Genomic DNA, 19,633 nt, shown 5'->3' with positions numbered 1-19,633 from the left:
CAGGACCAAGGTCTGTGGGTCTCTTTCCAGGGGCATGAATGGGCATGGCTCCTCCTGGGTCCTTTGGCAATGGGGCTGTTTTCAGTGCATCAGGACCACATTTGGTAAGCCTGGCACTGGGGCATGGGCCTGCCTTCTCTAAGTGGCTGTCCTTGATCTTAGGCTTCACCAGCGTTTCTCATTTCCTGCCTGAATCCTAGAGCTCCCACAAACGCACTTCTGTCTGTGGATGGCGTTTGTGTGGAAGGATGTGAGCCAGGGGCCTCTTGTTCCACAGTCTTGCTGTCGTCACTCTCCCTGTGCTCTTTACACAGCGTCCAGAAGGAGTCCGGGTCCTGACAGTTCCTCTGACCCGCGTGCTCCTAAGCTAAATACCAGGGTCTTCACAGTGGTCCACAGACCCTAATTAATCACCCCGCCTCCCGCGCCCCCCACCCTTTTTTCCTGACGTTTTCTCCTACTGTTCTGTCTCTTTAGCCACACTGGCCTCCTGCCTGTTCTTTGAACACATTAGGCATGTTCCTATCTCAGGGCTTTTGCATGTGGTGTTCCCTCTGCCTGAACTGTTTTGTCCAGATACCTCCATGGCTGTTCTCTCATGTCCCTCAGGTTTTACCTCAAATACTGCCTCAGCAAGATGACTCCGTCCATAATTTCAGGCTCCTAACCTCCATATTTCCTAAGCTCATTCCTTGGTTTATTCTTCTTAACATTTCCAGTGTTCCATCTATTTTACTTGCTAATCTTACTTATTGTCATCTGTCGCTCCCACTAGAATGTAAGAAGCTTTATAGGAGTAAGGATGTTCATTTTTCTCACTGTGGTTTCTCCAGTACGTAGTGTAGTGCTTGAATCATAGTAGGTATGCAGTGAATGCTTGTTGAGTAGTGCTTTACTGAGTTGACTGTTATTTCACTACTGTGGGCTGAAGATGGATTCACCAAAACTAGCAGCTCCTCAATTCCAGGTTGTCACTGGTGTTCCATTTTGGTACCACATGTGGATTACTGTACTGAGGTGGTCTCCTTAGATTATAACGTGGTTTGGTTGTTTTAGGAAAGAAATTGCTGACTTTGAACAACAGAAAGCAAAAGAATTGGCTCGAATAGAGGAGTTTAAAAAGGAGGAAATGAGGAAATTACAAAAGGAACGCAAAGTTTTTGAAAAGTATTCTACAGTTGCGAGAACTTTTCCGGATAAAAAAGAACGTGAAGAAATACAAGTATGTCAGTTCCTTACATTATACTCATATCAGTTAGTAAAGATGAAAGTCTGGTAAGAATCTTAGAATTATTTGATGTGTCAAAGAGAAATTGGGTATCAGTTTATTAATCATCCATTGACTCAGCAAATAATCTGAGACGTCAGGAACACCTTTTGTAGTCTTGACTTTCTTTTTTTTTTTTTTTTTTTTTCTCAATTTTTTTTGGCCATGCCATGTGGCATGTAGGATCTTAGTTCCCCGACCAGGGATTGGACCCGTGCCCCCTGCATTGGAAGCACGGAGTCTTAACCACTGGACCGCCAGGGAAGTCCTGTAGTCTCGACTTTTAAAGAGTAAAATACATCAGTTCTTTTCTTACTGAAGGCTTCCCCAGAAGATGCTCCGATAATGACATGGATGTATTAACAAGCCAGGAGCTGGAGATTCACCAGTGGAATGTGTTAATTTGTTTGACCCACCACACATGGTTCTGTTCATTTATAATAATTTAAGGCTTGTATACTAACTAGGTGTTTAACTCTAAAACTTGTAAACTGATAAGCCAAATCATCAGTCCTATTCATTTCAAAGTTAGAAATGGACATGATCAGAGGAAAGTAGTAGTTAAAAAGAACTAATGCATTTCTAGCTAAAACTATAAACCTTCTAGGAAAAAATGTAGGTGAATATATTTGCAACAGTGGCATCTGCAGAGGTTGCCAAGAGAAGACACAAAGAACTAAGTATAAAAGAAAAAGTGGATATATTGAATTTCATGAAAAGTAAAACTTCAATTTACCAAAATAAAAATTTTAAATGGCTTTCTATTATTTATAGCATAAAATACAAACTCGTCTTCCACTTTCATATTTTACATACTAGTGTTTTTGAGTCCCGGCCTGTGCTTCCTTCCTTTCATATATAGCGCACCATCCTTGATTAGTCTTACTACACTCCTGTAGCTTCAGTTACCACATGCAGCGTCTATTAGGGTCTTTAATTCTGTTTATTTCTGTAGGCGGAAACGTGCCATTATGTTTTTGTTCATGCTTGGTTTATTATATCTAATATGTTAGACTAACAATCTATTAAAGTTTTTATTTCAAAAGGTAATATATCCCTATTCAAAAGGTACAAAAAGATGTGCTGTGAAACCTCTCCGTCTCACCCTTGCCCTGGCACCTGATTTACAGCTCTTTTGAGGTATCCGGTGTTACCAATCTTTTGTATCTTTTCAGAGAAATTCTAAGCAAATACATGTGTATATTCCCAATTAAAAAAAACCAGAAAGCAAATTAATGGTAGTATACTAAAATCATTTTACGTCTTAACGTAAAGAGCATTCTCCTTTATTTTACCATTGAAAATAAATGCATTATAAAAGCTGCATTATATGGAAGTGCCATAATTTACCTAACCAAGCATTTATGTTATTTCTGCTCTTTTTCTGTATGTAAGAAGTGCTCTCCTGAATAACCCTGTACATACCTCCCCTCTTGCAATCATTCTGCATAGTCATTTAACATGTGGTTATTGAGTACAGCCTGTATAGCAGGCATGTACTAGGAATGAAGTAGTGAACAAAATAAATTCATCCTTACCTGTTTGGAGCTTATGTACACAAGCATATCTGTGGGATAAAGTCCTGCAAATGAAATTTCTAGGCTAAAGGGTATGTACATAGTAGATATTGCCAGATTATCCCTCCATAAATATCACGACAAATTTTTTTTTTCTTTTTGGCTGCATTGGGTCTTCGTTGCTGCACGCAGGCTTTCTCTAGTTGTGGCGAGTGGGGGCTACTCTTGGTTGTGGTGCGCGGGCTTCTCATTGCGGTGGCTTCTCTTGCTGCAGAGCACGGGCTCTAGGCGCGTGAGCTTCAGTAGTTGCAGCACGTGGGCTCAGTAGTTGTGGCTCACGGGCTTAGTTGCTCCATGGCATGTGGGATCTTCCCGGACCGGGGCTCGACCTGTGTCCCCTGCATTGGTAGACGGATTCTTAACCACTGCGCCACCTGGGAAGTCCCTGTCATGCCAATTTAAAATTCTACTAGCAATTTTAAGAGTGTTTTTTGCTCTTTGCCTGAAAGGTAAAAGATTAAAATTCGTGTTAAATTTAATTGAATTTCTTTTCTCTTTCCCTCTCTCCCACACTCCCTAACCCTCTCCGTTGGGTCTTAGTTGTGACATGCAGCATCTTTTGTTGCGGCTCACAGCATCTACATTGTGGTGCGCTGGCTTCTCTCTAGTTGTGGCGTGTGGGCTCTAGAGTGTGTGGTCTTAGTTGCCCCACAACATGTGGGATCTTAGTTCCCCGACCAGGGATAGAACCCACATCCCCTGCATTGGAAGGCATATTCTTTTTTTTTTTTAATTTTAATTTGATTAGCTCTAGTAGTTTTCTGGTGGCATCTTCAGGATTCTCTATGTTATCTGCAAACAGTGACAGTTATACTTCTTCTTTTTCAATTTGTATTCCTTTTATTTCTTTTTCTTCTCTGATTGCTGAGGCTAGGACTTCCAAAACTATGTTGAATAATAGCCGTGAGAGTGGACATCCTTGTCTTGTTCCTGATCTTAGAGGAAATGCTTTCAGTTTTTCACCATTGAGAATGATGTTTGGTGTCGGTTTGTCCTATATTGCCTTTATTATGTTGAGGTAGGTTCCCTCTGTGCCAACTTTCTGGAGAGTTTTTATCATAAATGGGTGTTGAATTTTGTCAAAAGCTTTTTCTGCATCTATTGAGATGATCATATGGTTTTTATTCTTCAATTTGTTAATATCATGTATCACATTGATTGATTTGCGTATATTGAAGAATCCTTGCATCCCTGGGATAAATCCCACTTGATCATGGTGTATGAGCCTTTTAATGTGTTGTTGGATTCTGTTTTCTAGTATTTTGTTGAGGATTTTTGCATCTATATTCATTAGTGATACAGGTCTGTAATTTTCTTTTTTTGTGGTATCTTTGTCTGGTTTCGGTATCAGCGTGATGGTGGCCTCATAGAATGAGTCTGGGAGTGTTCCTTCCTCTGCAAGTTTTTGGAAGAGTTTGAGAAGGATGGGTGTTAGCTCTTCTTCCTTCAGTTAGTCATGGATTCCTGTTTCTGTTTTCTTCACCAGATAACCCCATCCATCTCTCTCTGTTTCACTTGCTGTCTTAGCTTAGACCTTTATCGCCGTGCCCAGTGTAACGCGCTGGCTGCCAAGTGGTGTCTGCCTCCTCTGTCTCCTCAGTTCTGGATGGCATGAGGTGAGACTCTAGCCTGAACCCCACTCCTTTTCCTGCGAAACCCAGTGTCATTGACATTCCTTTTTCTGCTGTCTGTGATAGGCTGGCAATTCTGTTTTGTTGATGTGTCTTGTCTCTTCTCTTGCATTGTTTCAGTTCTAGTAATGCTTTTTCCCCCTCCTTCCCCCCCCGAGAGGCTTTGAAGCAGCAGATAGCAGATTTACAGGAAGATTTGAAAAGAAAGGAAGGAAAATGGTCCAGTACACATGGCCGTCTTAGAAGCCAGATAGAAATGTTGGTCAAAGAGAACACAGACCTCCGGGAGGAAATGAAAGTGATGGAAAGATTCCGACTAGATGCCTGGAAGAAAGCCGAAGCCACCGAGAGCAGCTCCAGGAAGGGTCAGTGCGCGACGGCCTCGAGAAGAGACGGGTCCAGGGTAGGTTTTGTCACGTTGGGGAGATGCTAAATATTTGAGCAGTCAGATTCGTAGAAACGAAGTAGCAGGGTGGGTGCCAGGGCTGGGGGAGGGGAGAATGAGAAGCTGTTGTTTAGTGAGGGCAGTTTCAGTTTTGCAAGGTGAAGAGTGCTGGAGGTGGTGGCTGTGCAGCGGTGTGAATGTACTTAACGCCAGTACCGTGTGCATCTTGACATGGTTAAGACGGTGATTCTGTGTTACGTGTATTTTACCACAATTAAATACTTCTTTTGTGCATCGCTATACAGATAGTTTTCAAATTCATTTTTATAATTCTTATAAAGGAATTATAACACAATAGGCGGGTAATCTCAGTTAAAACAGGGTAAGTAAAATTTTTGCAGAGTTTTTTTTTTTTTTTTTTTTTGCATATGATCCTTTTAAATCAAGTATTTGTTTTTTTATTCGTCTGTATTCACAACTGTGATGTGCCGGTCATGGCTTTGAGGCACTAGAGACCAAGCAGTGAATAAAACAGACAAACTTCCTTGTCCTCTTGGAGCTCGGATTCCAGCCGTGGGAGAAAGATGAGTGAAGCATACGGTGTGGGACGTAGTGGCGAGAACTCAGGAGGGAAAGCAAGGAGGCGGGATCACCGCTGGGCGGAGGGTGTTGCAGTTTATACAGGATGGCTGGGGAGGCCCTCCTGAGAAAGCGACGTTGGAATAGTGGCCTGAAGAGGGCGCAGCGAGCTGGGCTGAGACGTGGGCCAGGAGCCCCGAGGCTGGGAGGACCAGGGTCCGTGAGGGGCAGAGCAGCTGATGGGACCAGAGACGGGCTCGAGGGTGGTGGTGCCGCTTTCGTTAGGCCTTAGTAACTACCTGTGAGTGTCGCCTTTTCCCTCTGAGTCAGACGGGGAGCCCTGGCAGGGCTTGGATGGAAGGGGTGGCCTCCCCCTCTGTGTTGGTGAGCCCACCCTCCCTGCTGTAGACATGCGAGTGGCCTGAAGTGGGCGTTTGGGCGCCATCAGGCCACCAGTTGGGGGGTTGCTGCAGGTGGATGGGGTTTATTGATGAACTGGGGATGGGGTGTGACAGCAGGAGAGGGGGCGGGAACGGCTTCCAAGTTGAGTGTGGTTTTTTTGGCCCTTTACCGTGAGTCCCCGCAAGAAGAGAGCACGCTTTTCCTGCGGGTGTGGGTGTTGGTTAGGAGCTCAGGTTAGATCAGGTGAGCTCGAAATGCCTACTAGACATCAGGTGGACATCAGGCAGGGCTGTGCGTGTCCAGAGAAGCTCAGGTTGGAGCGAGAAGTTTGGGGCCCTTGGAACGTGTGGGAGAGATTGCTCAGGCTGAAGGCGTGGACGGGGAAGGGTCCCGGGTCCTGGCCAGGTTGTGAGAAGATGGCGGGGAGGAGAATGAACCCGAGGCTTAAGTAAAGGAGGCCAGTGTGGTGTCCTGAGGGCCAAGTAAAGCAGCAGAGAGGCCCGTGCCCCAGAGGCCGCTGCCGAGTAAGCGGGGGACTGAAGATGGGTCCTCGCATATGCCGGGTAAAAGCCTGACCGGCTAAGAGAGCGAGAGGTTTCAGGCAGAGTATAAAGCGTTGTGGAGGTTTTGCAGTAACAGTAAGGAAATGGGGCAGTAACTGTAGGGGAAGTAGTTTTTGTTTTGTTTTTTTTTTAAGATGGGAAAATCAACACGTGCTTATGTATTGGTAGGATTGATTCAGTAGGAAAATACGGATGCAGGAGAGAGTGGGCGGGTTGCCGAAGCTGCAAGCACAAAGGAGAGGAGACCGGGTTTGGGGGGAGTGGAGGCGCCCGCCCGGCCGGGAGCTCGATGTCCGTGTCTGGTGACGGGGCCTCAGCCGTGGACCTGGGGCTGGACGTGTGGGGTCCGTTGGTGGGATGTTCCCCTCTAACCCTCTAGCTTCCCTTGGGGAATGGAGGCTCGGGCATCTGCTGAGACTGAGGATGGAGGCCACTCTGGGAGGCTGGAGGGGCGGATCGGGGTCCACAAGAGTGGAGAGCAAAGGGCAAAGTGTGGTCTGACTCCTGGGCTGCGCTAGGGGCCCACGTAGGTTAGAGATTATATGTTTCAAGTGGGAATTGTTTGCGTTATTTTTCCTTATTCAGCTTTTCGGGTGTAGGGTGGTGGAGAGTAATATTGATATTTTAGCAGAGGTATGGTCATCCAGGTGAATCCTACAGAGTGAGAGGGGCTGGAAGTTGACAGTATGTAAATACAACAGGGGTGCCTGCAGTGCACCATGAGTTCAGGCTGCTCAAGGAGGGCATAGGTTTTGGGGGACACAGAAAACGTGGATCAGTGAATTTTGGGACCCTGTGGGCTGTAAGCATCGTTGGAGTGAGGGTCTCAAAGAGGGATGAGCTGGAAGGACAGGACACGGTAGTTAGAAGATGGAATTCTGCCCCCCATTTTATTATGAAAGCTGCCCCAAATAGAGCAAGTTGAAAAAATAGTGTGATGAACACCTGAATGCTCACCTAGATCCAACCATTGTTCCCATTTTGCCATATTGCTGTATAGGTATTTTGCTGAACCATTTGAAGGTAATTGCAGAAATTGTGGCAGCTCACCCCTAAATACTTCGGCACTTTATTAAATGGCACTGGCTTTTTGGATAATTTTTAATTATGTCCCACATTCTGCATTCGAATGCTTTGAAATTGATACTTCTGTAGTTCTTAATAATCGCAGATACTGATAATGACTAGTTCTAGACTTTGTCCATTGGAGCGCATGGCCACGGTGGGAGAGAACAGGTGTAGAGATGGCAGCTAAGGTATTGGGGTGGCTTCTTCTGGCACGCGGGGTCCACGGACATGAGACTTGCTGGGGCAAGGGTGGCTAGGGAGGAGAGAAGGAGGTCTGGTTGGAGGTGGTGGTGGGGAGCAAGGAGGACATCTACCTTGACCTCTAAATCTGGGGGCTGCGGAAGGGGCAGTGGTGAGCAGTCTTCTGCTGTCTGACCATGAGTTCATGTCCTCTCCTCTGGCCGCTCTGGTAACAGTCACAAAAACCTGTTTTGTTTTACATGGTCTGTTATGCCTTCACTTGAGGATTGCGTGTATTTCCAGAGGCGGCGTGTGCGTGTGTGTGTAGTTCATTCCTTGTAGCAGCTTGTTCACTCTGGCCTGTAGCAATAAACGAAAGCAGCATAAATGAACACACTTACAACATTCCCATCGCAAGCTGAGTTCTGTTAGTTTCATTCCTTGTTCTAATGTGTAAACTAACCCTAATTTTGTATTCAAAATTTTCTCGTACTATAGAAGTCATCAGTTCGATTTCAGAAGAGTCAAGTTTCTTCAGGAACCCAGGTAGAAAAGTACAAAAAGACCTATTTGCCAACACAAGGTAAGATAGTTGCATGATTTTCTTAGAAAATATTTCAGGAATTTAAAGAGTGGAGAATTTACACCCAACTTAAGAAATAAAACATTGTAAATATAATTGAAGCCCCTGTGTATCCTACTCCCAGTTAATGTGCACCCTGACGGCCTTCCCTTTCTTACTTTTCATTCTTTTACTGCATTGTGTCCGTAAGTCAATATAGTGTTGTTTCATAGTTCATCCCTCTGCAGTTTGCTGCTTTCTCAGTATTTTAAGACGTAGCCTCATTAATACATATAAACTCTAGCTGTACAGATTCCATGTGTATTTGCCACAGTATATTTTCTTGTTGTTGGGCATTCAGGTTTTCCCCCAGTTTGTCACAGAATGAAAAGGGCCGCAGAACAAGTCTCGGTCATGTGAGTTTCTCTCTGACACGTGTCAGGAGTAGGATATTGGGTCACATCAGGTTTGTGCCACTTCAGGAGGCTTTCCCTTTGCAAAGTGGTTACCAGTTTCTTTTTTTACTGTCAGCAGAACATGCTCTTTGTGCTTGCCGACACTTGATCTGCTCAGACTTTACAATTTTGGCTAGTCAGGTGGGTGTGAAATGGTAGGTCAGTGTAATATGCATTTCCCAGGTTACTGATGAGGTGATGTGAGCATCTTTTCATATTTAGTGGACATTTGGGTCTCCTCTTTTGTGAATTGCCTGTTCATTTCTTTTGTCCATTTAAAACTCTGTGTGTGTGTTTGTGTATGTGTTTGTGTTTGTGTATTGAAGTTAGTTATTCTGCAACTAATCCTTTGTCATTTGTAAGCACTGCCAGTATCTTCTGCCGATCTGTATGTAGCTTTTTGGTTTGTGGGTTTTTTTTTTTTTTTTTGGTGGTACCCGGGCCTCTCACTGTTTTGGGCTCTCCCGTTGCGGAGCACAGGCTCCAGCCGCGCAGGCTCAGCGGCCATGGCTCATGGGCCCAGCTGCTCCGCAGCATGTGGGATCTTCCCGGACCAGGGCACGAACCCGTGTCCCCTGCATCAGCAGGTGGACTCTCAACCACTGCGCTACCAGGGAAGCCTGGTTTGTGGGTTTTTTAAAAAAATAAAATTATGTATTTTTGGCTCTGTTGGGTCTTCGTTGCTGTGCGCGGGCTTTCTCTAGTTGCGGTGAGCGGAGGCTACTCTTCGTTGCGGTGCGTGGGCTTCTCATTGCGGTGGCTTCTCTTGTTGCGGAGCACGGGCTCTAGGCGCGCGGGCTTCAGTAGTTGTGGCACACGGGCTTAGTTGCTCCGTGGCATGTGGGATCTTCCCAGACCAGGGCTCAAACCTGTGTCCCATGCATTGGCAGGTGGATTCTTAATCACTGTGCCACCAGGGAAGTCCCTGGTTTGTGTTTTTTATATACATGTTTTTCCTTTTAATATTGAAGTTAATCAATTTTTTTAAAATATGGTTTTTGCTTTTTGTGACTGAGATATCCTTCTCAATCGTCAGGTCACAAATATGCTATTTTCTCCCATGAACTTTTGTTTTCACAACTGGGTCTTTAAGATCTACCTGGCATTTTTAGAAATTATTTCTGTGAATTAAATTTATAAAAGTGGATATAACATATGCAGTTTGGCAGTTATAAAGGAAATACTTGGGTAACCACTGCCTAGATAAAGAAATAGATTAGCAGCATCCCAGAACTGACCCCTCCATGATTATATTACATTGCTTTTCCCTTTCATAGGTACAGCCCTAGAAAAATGTTTTACTTGTTTTTCAGCTTTCTGAATAGAGTTGTACTGTATGTATTGCATTGTCTTCTTTCACTACCTAGTTTTTTTTTAATGCATCTTTATTGCAGTATAATTGCTTCACAATGCTGTTAGTTTCTGTTGTACAACAAAGTGATTCAGCCATATGTATACACATGTCCCCATATCCCCTCCCTCTTGAGCCTCCCTCCCACCCTCCCTATCCCACCTCTCTAGGTCATCGCAAAGCACCGAGCTGATCTCCCTGTGCTATGCTGCTGCTTCCCAACAGCCAACTATTTTACATTTGGTAGTGTATATATGTCGATGCTACTCTCACTTCGCCCCAGCTTCACCCTCCCACCCCATGTCCTCAAGTCCATTCTCTATGTCTACCTTTTTATTCCTGCCCTACAACTAGGTTCATCGGTACCTTTTTTTTTTTTAAGATTCCCTATCTATGCATTAGCATACAGTATTTGTTTTTCTCCTTCTGATTTAATTCACTCTGTATGACAGTCTCTGGGTCCATCCACCTCACTACAAATAACTCAATTATGTTTCTTTTTATGGCTGAGTAATATTCCTTGGTATATATGTGCCACATCTTCTATATCCATTCATCTGTCGATGGACACTTAGGTTGCTTCCATGTCCTAGCTATTGTAAATAGAGCTGCAATGAACATTGTGGTACATGACTCTTTTGGAATTACGGTTTTCTCAGGGTATATGCCCAGTAGTGGGATTGCTGGGTTGTATGGTAGTTCTATTTTTAGTTTTTTAAGGAACCTCCATATTGTTCTCCATAGTGGCTGTATCAATTTACATTCCCACCAACAGTGCAAGAGGGTTCCCTTTTCTCCACACCCTCTCCAGCATTTATTGTTTGTAGATTTTTTTCATGGTGGCCATTCTGACTGGTGTGAGGTGATACCTCATGGTAGTTTTGATTTGCATTTCTCTAATGATTAATGACGTTGAGCATTCTTTCATGTGTTTGTTGGCAATCTGTATATGTTCTTTGGAGAAATGTCTATTTAGGTCTTCTGCCCGTTTTTGGATTGGGTTGTTTTTTTTAATATTGAGCTGCATGAGCTGCTTGTAAATTTTGGAGATTAATCCTTTCTCAGTTGCTTCATTTGCAAATATTTTCTCCCATTCTGAGGGTTGTCTTTTCGTCTTGTTTATGGTTTCCTTTGCTGTGCAAAAGCATTTGAGTTTCATTAGGTCCCATTTGTATATTTTTATTTCCGTTTCTTTAGGAGGTGGGTCAAAAAGGATCTTGCTGTGATTTATGTCATAGAGTGTTCTGCCTATGTTTTCCTCTAAGAGTTTTACAGTGTCTGGCCTTACATTTAGGTCTTCAATCCATTTTGAGTTTATTTTTGTGTATGGTGTTAGGGAGTGTTCTAATTTCATTCCACTTATTGAAGAGGCTGTCTTTTCTCCATTGTATATTCTTGCCTCCTTGATCAAAGATAAGGTGACCATATGTGTGTGGGTTTATCTCTGGGCTTTCTATCCTGTTCCATTGATGTGTATTTCTGTTTTTGTGCCAATACCCTAACTGTCTTGATTACTGTAGCTTTGTGCTATGGTCTGAAGTCTGGGAGCCTGATTTCCTCCATCTCTGTTTTTCTTTCTCAAGATCACTTTGGCTATTCGGGGTCTTTTGTGTCCATACAAATTGTAAAATTTTTTGTTCTAATTCTGTGAAGAATGCCATTGGTAGTTTGATAAGGATTGCATTGAATCTGTAGATTGCTTTGGGTAGTACAGTCATTTTCACAATATTGATTCTTCCAATCCAAGAACATGGTATATTTCTCCATCTGTTTATGTCATCTTTGATTTCTTTCATCAGTATTTTATAGTTTTCTGAGTACAGGTCTTTTTCTCCTTAGGTAGGTTTATTCCTAGGTATTTTATTCTTTTTGTTGCGATGGTAAATGGGATTGTTTCCTTAATTTCTCTGATTTTTCGTTGTTAGTGTATAGGAATGCAAAAGATTTCTATGCATTAATTTTGTATCCTGCAACCTTACCAAATTCATTGATTAGTTGTAGTAGTTTTTTGGTGGCATCTTTAGGATTTTCTATGTATAGTATCATGTCCTCCGCAAACAGTGACAGTTTTACGTCTTCTTTTCCAATTTATATTCCTTTTATTTCTTTTTCTTCTCTGATTGCCATGGCTAGGACTTCCAGAACTATGTTGAATAATAGTGGTGAGAGTGGACATCCTTGTCTTGTTCCTGATCTTAGTGGAAATGCTTTCAGTGATTCACCTTTGAGTATGATGTTGGCTGTGAGTTTGTCATATATGGCCTTTATTATGTTGAGGTAGGTTCCCTCTATGCTCATTTTCTGGAGCGTTTTTATCATAAATGGGTGTTGAATTTTGTCAGACGCTTTTTCTGCATCTATTGAGATGATCATATGGTTTTTATTCCTTAATTTGTGTATATGGTGTATCACATTGATTGATTTGCATATGCTGAAGAATCCTTGCATCCCTGGGATAAATCCCACTTGATCGTGGTGTATGATCCTTCTAATGTGTTGTTGCATTCTATTTGCCAGTTTTTGTTCAGGATTTTTGCGTCTATATTCATCAGTGATATTGGTCTGTAATTTCCTTTTTTTTTTGACATCTTTTTCTGGTTTTGGTATCAGGGTGATGGTGGCTTTGCAGATCGAATTTGGGAGTGTTCTTCCCTCTGCAGTTTTTTGGAAGAGTTTGAGAAGGATGGGTGTTAGGTCTTCTGTAAATGTTTGATGGAATTCGCCTGTGAAGCCCTCTGGTCCTGGGCTTTTATTGGTTGGAAGATTTTAAATTACACTTTCAGTTTCATTGCTTGTGATAGGTCTGTATATATTTTCTAATTCTTCCTGGTTCGGTCTTGGAAAATTGTATCTTTCCAAGAATTTGTCCATTTCTTCGTGGTTGTCCATTTTATTGGCATATAGCTGTTTGTGGTAGTCTCTTATAATCCTTTGTACTTCTGCAGTGTCAGTTGTGATTTCTCCTTTTTCATTTCTAATTTTATTGATTTGCATCCTCTCCCTTTTTGACTTGATGAGTCTGGCTAAGGGAGAGGAAAGAGGAATGATTTAGCCACCATGATGCTGACTTCACCTTTAAAAGTTCCCAGATTTCTTTCTTTAATGTAGTTGAATTTCACCTTTTTCCTTTATGGGTGGTGCTTCTTGCCTTAAGTCTTTACCTATCCTGAGGTCATAAACATATCCTCCTAAAGTATCTAGCTGTTCCAGCATTAGTTATTAATTTCGACATGTCAAGGTGCTCACAGTGGCGGACACCCATCCCCCGTTCCTCCCAGTGAGAATGTGCTCAGAGGCTTGTTCGTGACGTTCACAAGCGGCTGAGAATTGAGCTTGGTGATTGGATACTGGTTCTCACTTGACTTTTATTGACAACCGTGGCAAGTTATTTAGCCTCTCAGCTTTGATTTCCTCACCTATAAAATGAGGCTATTAGTCTTTTCTACGAGGCTGGTTGTAAGATTTAGAGATGATGTAACACGGAGCTCAGACTGCACTGTGGTTCTTTGTGCCTGTGAGGTGGAGGAAGGTGTTCATTTAGCCAAATCTGTATGCACTCCTTGATCCCTTTTTTCTTGTGTCCTAACCCCCCACTCCCATCGATCCCTAAACTAATCCTGATGTTGATACTTTCTGAATTAAGTAGGTTGAACCATATGACATTGCTAGCACTCGGCTGTTTGGGACCCACGGGTCAGTGATTTGACACAGTACAAACACTGCCATCTCCACAGTCGCCCACCAGCCTCCTGACTGGACTCTGCCTCTGTTCTTCTTCTAGTCTATTCTCCCTGGAGCATCCGGCATCCATTTTAGTGTTTAACACTTAAGTCAGATCCTGGCACTTGAGCTTGAAACCCTTCAAATTTGGGAGTGTTTATAATACCCATTGGCATATAAGAAGAAAATATTAGAACTTCAGTGTATTTTTAATATCACTTTGTTGGTGGTGGTGTCTGTGTGTATGCACATACATGCTTATTTTATAATGTATGAACGTGTACAGTACATGATTTGTGTGTTGGTCATGATCGAAAAAGTTTAGACCACAGCCATTAGGTCTAGATTATAATTAAATACCCAGTTTTTTTTTTTTTTCAAGCCAAATTCTATGTGTATTCCTGGATGCTTCTATTATCTGTACCCCATTCCTACCCTCTAACTAAAGTCCTGGTGATTGTCTCCAAAATACCTTTGGGTCCATCTATTAGGTTAGTTGAGCACCTTTCTCCAGATTGTACACTTTCAAAAAACAGATACTTTGCGTTTCTTGGTCATCAGACTTAAGTATTTGAGTAAGTATTTGAATTTATACAGTGAAGAACTCCTAGGAATTAATAAAGAAAAGTACTAAGACTTCCTTAAATAATGGGGAAAGGACGGCAGTTCACAAAAGAGTGAACTAAGGAGATGTTTGACCATAGTATTGAGTAAACTTAAAACTTTCAATTAAATAATAGAACTAACTCTGGTAATTATATTCTAACAGGCAACCCATCTCGAAGATCCAAGTCTGTGTCTCGTGATTTAGGCAATTCGGATAAAGGACAAGTAAATCTCTTTATGTTTTTATATATTAAACATATTATTCAGGCTTAAAGTTGACTGGTTAACTGGCTTAAGTTTCTAAACCATTTATAAAGGAAGCTTTTTACTTACCATTGTAAATGTTTTCTATACAACACCAAATACTAGTCATACTAGAATCCTGTAATAGTGGAATCTGGCTTTTGGACTAAGTGTAAGGTTTAGCTGCTTGAGATTTTTATTACACGTAATGTAGGACAGATCGAGAGCCTCTTGTCCTTACAGATAGCCTTACCCAGGGAGCCACCTGAACCACTGAACTCTCCAGATCCTGAATGTAAAGACGACGATGAAAAAGAAGAAAAAGAAGAAATTCAGGGAGAAATCAGCCATCCTGATGGAAAGGTTAAACTTTTTTCTTTAAACCAATGAATACTATAAAAAATGAACATGGGTTAAAATAGAGTTGAGGGGCTTCCCTGGTGGCGCAGTGGTTGAGAGTCCGCCTGCCGATGCAGGGGACACGGGTTCGTGCTCCGGTACGGGAGGATCCCACATGCCGCGGAGCGGCTGGGCCCGTGAGCCATGGCCGCTGAGCCTGCGTGTCCGGAGCCTGTGCTCCGCAACGGGAGAGGACACAACAGTGAGGCCCGCGTACCACAAAAAAAAAATAAAAGTTAAAAAAAAAAAAAAGTTGAAACACTTAGATTCTGAAATAATTGATCTTCAAGACTTGATGGGGCTGAGGACCTTGGCACATGACTCGGTTTGAACCTTGGGACCCTATGAAAGTACTAAATGGACAGCATGCATTTAGTTGCCATTTCTAATTTAGAGATGATGCAACAAAAGGAGGAATACAATCCAGTTGCTTAAACTTCTTGTTCTTTCTCCAGACATAGCTAAGAAGCCTTGGTAATCCTTGGTACTTTTCAAAACCTCAGTTCTCGGTCCTACCCTTCCTGCAGGCTTCCTTAAATATTTCCTGGATCAGCTGCTCTCCACCCCCAGCCTGACAATTTTATTCTTGTGCTTAGGAAAGGTTTTGAGTGGGAAAACGGCCTGGCTGGGTGTTCCAGCTAAAAAGTGAAAATGACAAGAGGAGGAACATAAACAGGGTTACTGAGGTGGTGATGAGGGAATTTTTCCTCGGGTTTATAGAACATGTACTTTTCCAAGTACTCTAATCTGATCCACTTTAATAGAAATCAGAAGGCCAGAGTTCACTGCAAATCTTGAGGAATGAGTGAAGGACAAGACCGACAGTCAGAAGTAAGTTGTTAGGCTCTTCCTGTACAAACTCTACTTCAGGATAACAAATTGTTGACGAGGGAAGGTTTTCTGTTTTAGAAGAAGAATCGCAGCTAATGAATGGAAGAGGAATGAGAAAATTAGAGAATCCCCAGTTTACAATTTCGGATGACACGAGGGTCTAGGTAGCCATCAGTGGCTCCTAAAACCTTAGACGAAAGGTTGACGGATCTCGTGATGCCACCCACTCAGTGCTGAGGTCAGGAGGCAGCGCATACTTACTGGATTTCTGGACGTGCTGCCATACAAGGCCCACTGCTGCACCTAAAAAGTACTCTTGGCAGAGTAATTCAGCTGGAATTTAATCAAGCCTCGAGAGCTAACTACTGGGTTTTTTAAGGAAAAGGTGATACGGGAACATGTTTAATGACACCATAATGGAAAAGCAATCAGCCGAATCCAGAGTGTGGGAAATGTTACATATTCAGTGACCCAGTTCCTTCAACAGTTGTCATTAAAAAAGGGGGAAAGGAAGGGACCATTAGAAGTTGAGGGGAGAGACACATCAAGTGTGTGTGGATCTTGTTTTGATCCTGATTCAAGTAAACTGTAAAAGGCCTTCTTTGTGTGCATTTATGGAAAACATGGTTATGATATGATGAAGGAATTAATTACAGCTTATTAGGGATGAAAACGGTTTGGTTATGTTAAAAATACTTCCATTAGAGATACCTGTTGAAATGTTTACAGAAGTGACGTCTGCAGTTTGCTTGAAAAAAAAGTTTGTTTTGCGGGAACAGGTGACCTAAGAACAGTGATGTGTAGATAGGTGAAGCTGATTATTATGAACTTACTAACTTTTCCCTCCCTCTGAGAAATGTTTTAATTTTTATTATGAAAAATTACAAAGTAGGCTATTAAAAGTATTAGGGATATTTTTGTCGTGGTCTCAGGAAGTTTTACATATTGATAGTCCTGGTTTTTCTTTTTTTTGTAGATAGAAAAGGTTTATAAGAATGGGTGCCATGTTATATTGTTTCCAAATGGAACCCGAAAAGAAGCGAGTGCAGATGGAAAGACGGTCACTGTCACTTTCTTCAACGGTGATGTCAAGCAGGTCATGCCGGATGGGAGAGTGGTAGGTTTCCACGGGCGTGTTTTGTCCGTAGCGTAAACACCTCTGAAGAGGAGGCAGTGCTGACTCTGTGTCTTTGCAGATCTACTACTACGCAGCCACACACACCACCCACACCACGTACCCAGAAGGACTGGAAGTCTTACATTTCTCAAGCGGACAGATAGGTGAAAACCTGCTATGCCCTCTCAGTTATTACATTCTTCTTTTCCTTTAAAAATAAAATATTTATGGTAACCCCTTTTTCTACAGAAAAACATTTCCCAGATGGAAGAAAAGAAATCACGTTTCCTGATCAGACTATCAAAAACTTGTTTGCTGATGGACAAGAAGAAAGCATTTTCCCAGATGGTACAATTGTCAGAGGGCAACGGTACGTTACCTGTTTTGTTTCTAGATTTTCTAGTTTTCAACTTTTATTACCAGTTGAATTTTAAAAATCTTAAAACATTTGTGTAAGTCAACATTTCACTGAGTTCAGAATTTGAGAGCAGGTGAGACATGTTTTCAGCATTCTGGAGTTTAGGATGAGTTTGAGATAAATGCATTGTAACGTCTAGTTAGTCTTTAGCCTACAGACCTCTAAAGGGTGTCTGAACAGCACTTCACGAAAGGCAAATGGCAAGTATTTGTTTAGAAATCAATCTGGTGAAATTTGAAAACAGTGAGTGAGACAGAAGGAAGGAAAGCTGCCCTGTCAATTTTTAACAATAACCAGACTATTGTATTTTGATTATCTGGGTCTCCCTGTCCCAGCGTAAGCACTTTACTCTCTGGCCACCCTAAGCCAGTTCCTTAAAATCAACAATTATCTTTCTTTATCCTTCTGAGTGTTAAATGTCTTGAAGTTAGAGTCAGCTTCTTCAATCCACAGTGAAGAGCATCTTATAAGCACCATTTTAATTGAAACCTTGGTGGAGTTTTGTCAAATCGTGAGTCCTGTTTTTAGTTTCACCCTCCTCTCCTGGAGTGTAACAGTTTAAGTACCCATTAACTTGAATTCTATGATATAAACTTGGCGATAACGTAGGAACTTCTCATGGTCATGATTGTGTTTTTCCCTTAATGTGGTCTGAAACTTTATCTGGTGCTCAACTAAAGATTTTCCTCCAACTTTATTTATTCTGTGTACAGTATACTTTTGATTTTAGAAACTTTTCAAAAAAATTGACTCGATTGAAATTTTCTGTAGTAGAAAGAAAATAATATGAAAAGGTCCCCATATCCGTCTACCCATCTTCAAGTATTAACTCATGGCAAGTCTTTTTTCATCTACACTAAAGCACACCCCATGTATCAATTCATTCAGGATTGTCATGTTTTAATTGAGGTGTAACTGACATAACATTAGTTTCAGGTGTACAACAAAGATTTGGTATTTGTATATATTGCAAGATGATCACAGAAGTCTAGTTAACTTGCATCATTACACATTTTTCTTGTGATGAAAACTTTTATTCTCTTAGCAGCTTTCAAATATGCAATTCATTCAGGATTACTTTGCCGTTTTTCACTTACAGCAGTGGTTCTCGAATCAGCTGGAGGGGACTGTTCAAGAGCAGGTTGCTGGGCCCCAGCCAAATAATTTGCGTTTCTAATGAGCCCTCGGGTGATGCTGACACCCTAGGGCCACACTTGATAGGGCACTGGCTCTCTGACACTTGTATGTGGCACAGAGCCACTGTGTTCATATAAAATTTGAGAAATAACCAAAACAGAAAAAACCATTCTGTGCTGAGGAGTCCCAATTATACCTATATAAGGACCAGGGATGTTCTAGGAGAAGGAATAACTGCCGGGGTTCTCCTGCTGTATACTCCATGTTTTTAAAGAAATTAAATTCTACTTTAAATTTACAGAGATGGCAACAAAATCATAGAGTTTAATAATGGCCAACGAGAACTACACACGGCCCAGTTCAAGAGACGGGAGTATCCAGATGGCACTGTTAAAACTGTATATGCAAACGGTCTTCAAGAAACCAAATATTCATCTGGTCGCGTAAGAGTTAAAGACAAGGATGGTAATGTTCTAATGGACACAAAGTTGTCATGATCCTTGTGTGTGGCTAATCATGAAATAACATTAACTAACTTCATTTTCTTCTTTAAAAAATGTACATTTTCTTGTGGATTCTGTGGTTTAATTTATATATACTGTGTGTATATATAAATGGAAAAGATTGTTTGGAATTTTTTCATACTGTTTGAAATGCACAGGGACAGCTTTCATTTTTAGTTCACCTACCTTGTCTTTCTACGGTTCTAACCAGTATAGACTTTTAACAAGTGGATGCTTTCATTGGTTGGAGATGGTTATGAGAGCCAAGAAGTACAAGAAGCACAGTATCACAGATTTTCCCACCACCTACCAGGCCTATGAAGGGCTTGCTTAGAAAGTTTACTGAAGGAGTAAGAGGATTTCTCCAGTCAGAATATTACTGTGCTCAATTAGTACTAAAATTAAAGCATTATCTACCACAGAGGTCACAGAATTGGAAGTTAAAACAGTGACTGAGTACTAATAAACAGTAAAACAGGCAGAAGAGTTCATTTTATGAGTGCAGATAAATCTCATAGATAAATCTCATAGGAGGAAAAAGCAGTTGTAACGAGGGTGACAGCTGAGAAAGGCGGGGCGTGAAAACTAACCAGCCAGTGTTAACTGATTGATAGACCACAGGTGCCTTGACCTTATTAC

General features: G+C 41.9%; 1 protein-coding gene across 2 annotated transcripts in view; it reads left to right on the top strand.

Moving 5' to 3' along the window:
- CPAP (centrosome assembly and centriole elongation protein) overlaps positions 1–19,598 on the top strand; it is a 41,476-nt gene extending 21,878 nt beyond the window's left edge. Inside the window, exons 7-15 of one of the 2 annotated variants that reach the window (XM_024751228.1) lie at positions 1,057–1,222; positions 4,636–4,878; positions 8,151–8,235; positions 14,510–14,571; positions 14,833–14,952; positions 16,796–16,936; positions 17,016–17,100; positions 17,186–17,306; positions 18,793–19,598. In XM_024751228.1, the coding sequence (XP_024606996.1) occupies positions 1,057–1,222; positions 4,636–4,878; positions 8,151–8,235; positions 14,510–14,571; positions 14,833–14,952; positions 16,796–16,936; positions 17,016–17,100; positions 17,186–17,306; positions 18,793–18,988 (1,219 nt within the window). In that variant the 3' untranslated portion in view covers positions 18,989–19,598. The remainder of the gene's footprint in view (positions 1–1,056; positions 1,223–4,635; positions 4,879–8,150; positions 8,236–14,509; positions 14,572–14,832; positions 14,953–16,795; positions 16,937–17,015; positions 17,101–17,185; positions 17,307–18,792) is intronic. The other variant, XM_024751237.1, reaches the window with a different exon arrangement.
- Positions 19,599–19,633: the final 35 nt, after the last annotated feature.

Source organism: Neophocaena asiaeorientalis, unplaced genomic scaffold (genome assembly GCF_003031525.2).
Source record: "Neophocaena asiaeorientalis asiaeorientalis breed wild unplaced genomic scaffold, Neophocaena_asiaeorientalis_V1.1 scaffold897, whole genome shotgun sequence".
Taxonomy (NCBI): Eukaryota; Metazoa; Chordata; class Mammalia; order Artiodactyla; family Phocoenidae; genus Neophocaena; species Neophocaena asiaeorientalis.
This window is presented reverse-complemented; position numbering and strand designations above follow the sequence as displayed.